This window comes from Equus quagga, chromosome 11 (assembly GCF_021613505.1).
Source record: "Equus quagga isolate Etosha38 chromosome 11, UCLA_HA_Equagga_1.0, whole genome shotgun sequence".
In the NCBI taxonomy this organism is placed as follows: Eukaryota; Metazoa; Chordata; class Mammalia; order Perissodactyla; family Equidae; genus Equus; species Equus quagga.
Window position 1 is genome coordinate 115,170,841 of NC_060277.1, and position 7,242 is coordinate 115,178,082.

At 54.0% G+C, this 7,242-nt stretch overlaps 1 protein-coding gene across 1 annotated transcript in view; it reads right to left on the reverse strand.

The window, feature by feature from the left end:
- Nucleotides 1–3,854: 3,854 nt before the first annotated feature.
- Nucleotides 3,855–7,242, reverse strand: part of ALYREF (Aly/REF export factor) — a 9,297-nt gene continuing 5,909 nt past the window's right edge. Inside the window, exons 3-7 of the mRNA XM_046676351.1 lie at nt 6,815–6,970; nt 5,213–5,360; nt 4,541–4,604; nt 4,263–4,440; nt 3,855–4,167 (exon numbers count right to left, since the gene is read on the reverse strand). Coding sequence (XP_046532307.1) covers nt 4,153–4,167; nt 4,263–4,440; nt 4,541–4,604; nt 5,213–5,360; nt 6,815–6,970 — 561 coding nt within the window. The 3' untranslated portion in view covers nt 3,855–4,152. The remainder of the gene's footprint in view (nt 4,168–4,262; nt 4,441–4,540; nt 4,605–5,212; nt 5,361–6,814; nt 6,971–7,242) is intronic.

Consider the following 7,242-nt stretch of genomic DNA (forward strand, 5'->3'; position numbering starts at 1 on the left):
TAAAGTGGATGAAACATGAAAACATGATATAAGTTAAACAAATCAGACACAAAAGATCAGATATTGTACAATTCCAGTTATGTGAACTGTCAGAAGAGGCAGATCCAGAGACAGAGTAGACTAGTGCGTGCCAGGGGCTGGGGGAGGGGGGAATGGGGAGTGACTACTAGTGGGTTTCTTTTTGGGGTGATGAGAATATTCTGGAATTTGAATGTGGTGGTGGATGTGTGCCTCTGGGAATAGAGTAAAATCATTGAATTGTACACTTTAAATGGGTAAACTTTATGGCATGTCAATTACATCTCAATAAAGCTCTCATTTTTAAAAAGCTAAGTAAGCAAGGTTTTGTCTGGAGGGTGCTGGGAAGGTGATTCCATTTGTAGCATCATCCCTTTGTGCCGAATGAACACGTTATTTTCTCAGTTAAAAAACCAGTTTTCTTAAACAAGCACTTCACATTCCATACACCATGAAAACAGAAGGCAAAAGCCCGCTCCACCACCTTTGCCTTTTTGGCCGTTGTCTATGGAAGGCATCCACATGGAGTCTCCAGATGCTGGCCTGGCAGCCCTCCCACCAGGCTGAACCTCTGATCAATGCCCGCACAGGGCTCCTTCCTTCAAAGCCCAGCATAGAGGCCAGGTTGGAAGGCCCCTCATCATCCGCTCCCTCCACCCTCAGCACCCTGGGGTCCTGGCTTGTGCCTGAGCTTTCCCCCGAAATACCCCCATGGCAGACACCTCCACCCTCCACCTCACTAGCAAGGCCCTTCCCACTCCTCAATGCTGGGCTATTTTCCTCCGCGGCCTTATTACCACCTGACGTCCTGTAGTTCTTTCCCCGTCCTTCCCCATTGGAACGTCGTTCTGTGAGGGCAGGGATCTGTGTGGTGTTCACTGCTGCTTCCCCAGCCCCTGGAGAGGGGGCCTGGCCTGGAGCAGCATTCACTTATTTGTTGGATGAGTACAAAAACTTCATTTCCTTTAACCTCTAAAATAACAAGATTACCTCACGAAGCTCTTGGGGGGATAAATGTCATCTATACAGAACACCCAGCAGTGTGTGAGGCAGAGGCCCTCAACAAACACTTGTTGAATATTTCCGCAGCCAGCGACCGACAAACACTCTGAGCATATGTTTCAACACTTATTTCTATCGTAGTTGAACAAAACCATACTCATTCAGATGACACCGCCGCTGCTGAAAATAGCACATGACACGGTTCCAAAGGATTTCTGAGGAGTGTGACAGTCGCTCTGCGAAGGCAGCACCTTAACTCTTGCTGGGTTCTGTGCGATCCAAAGGGAGAGTTGTTCCTTCTCATCCCAGGTTGCTCACTAAGAGCCGCCTCCAACTCCTTAGGCAAAGGTCCTGGAGCTCCAGTCCCTGTGGGCGCGGCTTCTCCCTGCTGCTGGCTGCCTACTCAGCACCTTTGAAAACCCTGAAGAGTAACTCACAGGCCAAGCGAGTCACATGCCCATTTCTGGACCCATCACTGAGCTTCCATTCCGACCTCAGAGCAGGAAAGGGATGCAGAGTGCCTCCAAGTGTGGGCCTGACCCAGCAAACGAGGCAACCCAGGCCATCTGGTCTGCTGTGGAGAAGACTGGCCACCTGCAATTTGGTGTCTGAGCAGAGAATGTGAAGGAGAAAAACATGCAAAACCACCAAGTGTTATTTCATCCTTCATTCATTCCCAGCAGTCGGAGGGAAGCCCAGGACCGCCCTGCAGGTGACTGGACGCCTAGTCTGCCCTGCATCATGTCATCTCTGCACGCTCAACAGCCCCCTCCTTCTTCCCTCTCAAAAGCATCCCAGCAGGGACAAGAAATTCCATGGTCCTCCAGCCCTTGAAGTAAAATGAGGTTTTCCTTGTTCCACAAATAAGGAAGCTAAAGCTTAGAGCAATGGACCGTTTTCTCCCGGCTGTCATGCTCACCTCCACAAGGAGTCCAGGTGGCATCTGGTTCCACACACCCCACTAGACTCACTTGCCAAATCTTGGGGTTTTCTTACTGTCATCCTTCCCCCAACTGGGCCCCCAGCTCCTGTGACATCACTCCTCCCTACTTCTCCCGTCACCTCCAACCCTCCCTGGGCCACAACACCCACTGCCACTTTACTAGCGTCCACGTGCCAAGAGCTGCCAAATTGGAGATGTCCAGCTCAAAGCAACACTCATGTGTGCCCACATCTAGATGCCTGCCCCATTTCTCGTGTCTCCGCCTGCCTCCTAGGTCCAATACTGAGCGTGCCACCTTCCCCTTCACCTGCTTTCTTCCTGGGGCTTCCTCCCCACTAAGGACACCCTCCTAGCCAGCCCTGCTAGGCACTCTTCACGCTGCCCAACAAGCCCCTACAGCCCGGTCACTGATCCCTCCAAATGCCTCTGAGTCACCACCCCACGGCTCCCCAACCCCATAGCCATCAGTTCCAGGATTTACGGCCTCTGGCCTGGGCCTACCTCACCCCTCAGTCAGATGTTCTCTCCAGCTTCTGGGCAGCAGGGAGCAAGACGGCCCACCACCTCTGCTGTCAACATTCTCCAGAAGGTAGTTTGCTGGCCTGGCATGCGCCTGCTCAGCATAAGGCCATCTCCTCAGGGACACTGCCTGACTCTGCCTGGACAACCTGACCTGTCACATCCACCCGCCTCGGCCACAAGAACTAAAGCTGGGCATCTGACGGTCCCTCCCCCTGCTGGACTGGGCTCCTCTGAGAGCGGAGATGAGTCATCTTATTCATCTTTCCATCAGTATCTGCCATGGCGCAGGCTGCACAAGTGGCAGCCACTGGCTCTGTAGTGCCAGTGTTGTAACTGACAATTAAAGGGCCACCCTTAGTCACACCCCACCTTCATGACTCACTCTAGCCCTGTCCCAAACAGGGAAGCGGCTTTGGCAGCTACCTCCTGGGAGAGGTGAGCCTGAGCTCCTGTCTCCGTCTTGCTTACTGCCATCACCTCTGGTCCCAGCTGTTAGGCTCGGGGCAGCTCCCTGCCCCGACTCAGCTCCCCCCACAAGTCCCTGTTCTCAAAGGGCTATTGTCATCTTTTAACCAACCTAGCATCAGGAGATAGTCCGGCCCTCCCACCCAGCCCTGGAATGTGCTTCTGAGCCACAGAACCAGGACCTTCAGCTCTGCTGGGTTTTAGACTAAACAGAGTATCCCACAAGCATGCCCTCCAGAGCAGGGGAAGTGCAAGACCCAAAAGAGACTACAGATGGGTCTCCATTCCCTGCCTCCCACAGGGAGCTCGGCCCTTCCTGAACCACACTGCAGGGCAGGCCGGCACTGAGGCGAGTGATGTCGCCAGCCTGCTCTATTCCATCTCAGAGGAGTCCAGACGGGCACACGTGTCTGCAGGTCCCTCCAGTTTTCTGCAGGTCAGATGAGACTCCACTACAGCCTCTGCTAGCGATTCTACCAGAGAGTAATTCAGAAAACAGGACACCCTTATGCCTTGCTCCTTCCTGGACAAGACAGACCGAGAAAAACACCAGGGGATTAGGCTGCAAGTCAGAAATGCTGAGTCCAAGTGTCTGAGAACCAGAGCACCAGAAGGGAATGACAGCCTAACCTGGTCATCTGAAATCTGGCAGCAACACGAAGCGCCCCGCCCCTCACCTCGTGGTGCAGGCAGTGAGTAGGCGGCTGCAGGCAGAGCGACTGCTGCTCCCTGTCCTCCCACCTACCGGGGCAGAGAGGAAGCCGTTAGGATCAGTGCAAGAGAGATGCGACAGCAGCAGCCACCACCCCCTGAAGCACTGACTCCAACTCCACACCAGGACACCAGCTGCCCCCTCCCCAGTTCTGGCCAAGCAAGGACCCCAACACTGCAACAAATCAAACAGTTCCAGTTCTACACACATTTCTATTTTATTATGGCAAAGGTGAAAACACCACCTTCTCCACAACAGCAACCAGTAAAATTTATCCCAAAAATAACTCGGTACAAAACAGGTCTGTTTCAGAATTTAAAAAAAAAAAAAAAGAAAAACAAATCTTTACAAGAGTTTTAAATCCTATCTTAAAACATAAAAGAAACAAATCCATCATTGGCCACACAGCCCCAGTCCGCCACCCTCCTCCCGCGAGGGAGCACGGACGAGACGTCTGGGTCCTGTCCCATGCACGGATTTGCCGGTCTGTTTAACTGGTGTCCATCTGAAACACAGATGAAAAGAGGTTCTCACTCAAAAGGGGGTCCCACCCCTAGTTGGGTTCTGATTGGCCCGGCCTGGCCCTCGTCTGGGACTTACTCTCGCATTGTAAGCGTCCAGCTGGGCGTCCAACTCCTCTGCAGAAAGCTGCTGCTTTGAACTCCTGCCGGTGCCTCTGCCTCTGCCCCGGCTGCCTCCACGGGTTCCTCTCCGGGTGCCGCCACCACCACCGAAGCCTCCAGAACCACGGTTTCTAGTCATCCCGCCTCTGTTTACACTAGCAAAGCAAAGGAGACTCAGTCCCACACTGGAGAGGCCTGAAGGAGGAGCGGCCACACGCCACATGCCGACCCTGTCCCCGAGGCCCCAGAGCTCACCTCTGTGCAGGTCTCCGCTGTGGGTCGATCTGCGACGTGACGAGCTGGATGTTCATGGGGCGGCCTGTGGCAGAGAGTACAAGAGGGTGCGTGCCCATTAGAGGACTGAGACCTGCCCAGCAGGCACCACACCCTGCTCTCCATGCAAGCACTGGAAAGAGGCTCTATGCGCCATCAAGTGCTCCTGACAAGGGACACATCCTGAAGATACTGCTGGCAGAACAAGATGGCACCAACGACAACCCCACCAACACCTCGCTCCTTCTCAGTGTGGCTGAGGCGGATGTCTGCTCAGGTGTCCGGGGTGCTCACGAGTGGAAAGGTGTGGGTGACCTGAGGGAAGAAGAACTGGTACCTGTGTCTTTACGACTACAGCCCCGCACTCAGAGGTTGTACTATGGCGGTTCTGAGAAGGCTTCACAGAAGTGAATCTTCCGGAAGGAGCTGAAGGAGGGGAGGGATGTAGCTTGCTGGATGGGGGTTCACAAGAGGTTGGTCCAGATGTGTGGGGCAGCATGAGAGGTGGCAGAATGGAAGAAAGAGACAAAGGGGCGAATGCAAAGTGTCCTCAGCCACAGGAGTAAGTCATATTCCTGCACGGACAGGCGCCAGCCCCAAATTCCACAAACTAGATACAGCCCTTCAGCCTTCCTGGGCCAACCCCAAACGCACCATCTAGAGGGACACCGTTGTACTGTTTCATAGCTTTCAGGGCATCTGCCTTCCGTTCAAAGTGCACGTCAGCTGTTCCTAAACTGCGGCCTGAGCGATCATAGTGCACGGCCGCCTTCTTCAGTGTCCCAAATTCAGCAAAGAGCTCCTGGGAATGGGAAAGAGCAGCTGTTAGCAAAACTGTTTTCTTTCTGGTGGCCCAGGGACAGTCCCTGGAAGTGGGAGCTGCTTTGGGGATATCTCCCTGGGAGGCAGACATACGTATGGGGGGCAGGGCAGTGGTAGTGGGAACTGAGGGAAGGGATGGGGCAGGCGGGACAGCAATTTCCAAGAGCAGCTAGGCCTGAGGGCTCCTGCCACCTTGGGGACCTGATACCTGTACCGTGATGCAGGTAAAGGATCACAAAGCCCACCAGTGAAGGGCACAAGATTAAGTCACTATCTTCTTCAACAAAGGAAAATTTACAACACGCTCAAGGACTGTGCCAAGAAACAGCAAAGGCCAAGATCACAGAGCAAGGGATGCTATCTGACATGTGGACCAGCTCAAAGGGCCCGCTGATTCGCCCTGACCCAGCCCCTCCCCCAGGGCAGATTCTGGCTCACCTTTCCCTCTCCTCCTACTCAAGCCTGCGGCAAAGTCTGAAGTCAAGCGCTGCCATGGAAACTGCCCTGACCTCAGGCAGGCTGGGAGTTGGAGAGGGAACCCAGAGTGTGGGGCTACTCCGGCCGCAGGCACACAGCGGGAAGTGGAGTTCACCAAAAGCGGTTTCCAGTGGATGCCAGAAACCACCTTAAAAAAAGTGTTGAGACACTGTGAGTGCTCACCAGCCTTGCTCTGTCCTCCCACGGTAAAATCAATCGGCTGGGCTCTGGGAAACTGAACCCAGGAAGGCCCAGCACCCTGACCCAGCCATCTCCAAGACTGACCCCCAAGATGCTGTTACTAAATCAGAAAAGAAGTTTAAATGCTTTTGGGGTTCAATCAACATAATACAAAAAAAAAAGGAGAAGAAGGGCTTCAACCAAAGATGGGTTTGAGAACCATGCCACTAACAAGACCCAGAGGGAATGGTGATAAGCGAGACAACATGACACAAGTCCTGTACAAGACACAGGGCTCAAGGCAAACAGCCAGAAAAATGACCAGCACCATCCTGCTTCTGTAATTCTCCAGTTCTATAAAAGGAGTTCTTTCTCCTTCCGACAAATAGGTACAAAACAAAAGAAAACAAGCAGCTTAGCTGTGTCAGTTAACCCAGAAACCACTCACATTCAACCAATCTTTTCCCGTTAGAAACTGGGAGCCCTGGCAGAGGATTTCCACTCACAGAACACATCTTCGTCAGGAGGAGCAGCGACTCCTCAGAGTAAGCTGGGGGGCCTGTCTCCCACCACAAACAGACCTACTCAAGGACTTTCAACTCTGGCATGACTTCAGCTTTGCACTCCCGCAGCCCCTTACAGGGGACAGCAGCTAACCCTTGGGTGCCTGGGAGGACTCACTGTCCTAAGGTGGGAGGAAACTCAGGGCCACATCCCAAACAACACGACCGATTCTGTGCACGGTGAACTGCTCACCGAGAAGCTCCAGACCCTTACCTGAATATCAGCATCAGACACTCCAAAGTCCAGATTTGACACCAACAGTTTCCCACCCGTCTCCACGCCGGCACCACCCCCAAATCCGCTGTCGAAAAGGTCGTGTTGCCATTTGTCAGGAAGTTGTTTCGGCTGAAGGAGAAAGAAAATACCAAAAGGGAAATAGACCCATGAGTCTCAGTCCAGGGTTCTCTCGCGCGCTCACGGTCACGGCAAGACCCTCCCTGATTGGGGCCCGGAGGAAAGCGTCCAGAGGAGGCTGCAAACCCTCGGCTTCCCGCCCGCGCGGGCCGTGCCGCAGCCCACCCTCCCGGGCCCCACGCCCCGCAACCTCTTAGTTCTCTCCAACGAACTTCTCGCCGCCAGTGCGGCCGCGCCCTACGTCCCCTCGGCCCCGGCGCCACAAGGCCCGGCGCCCAGCCGAGACA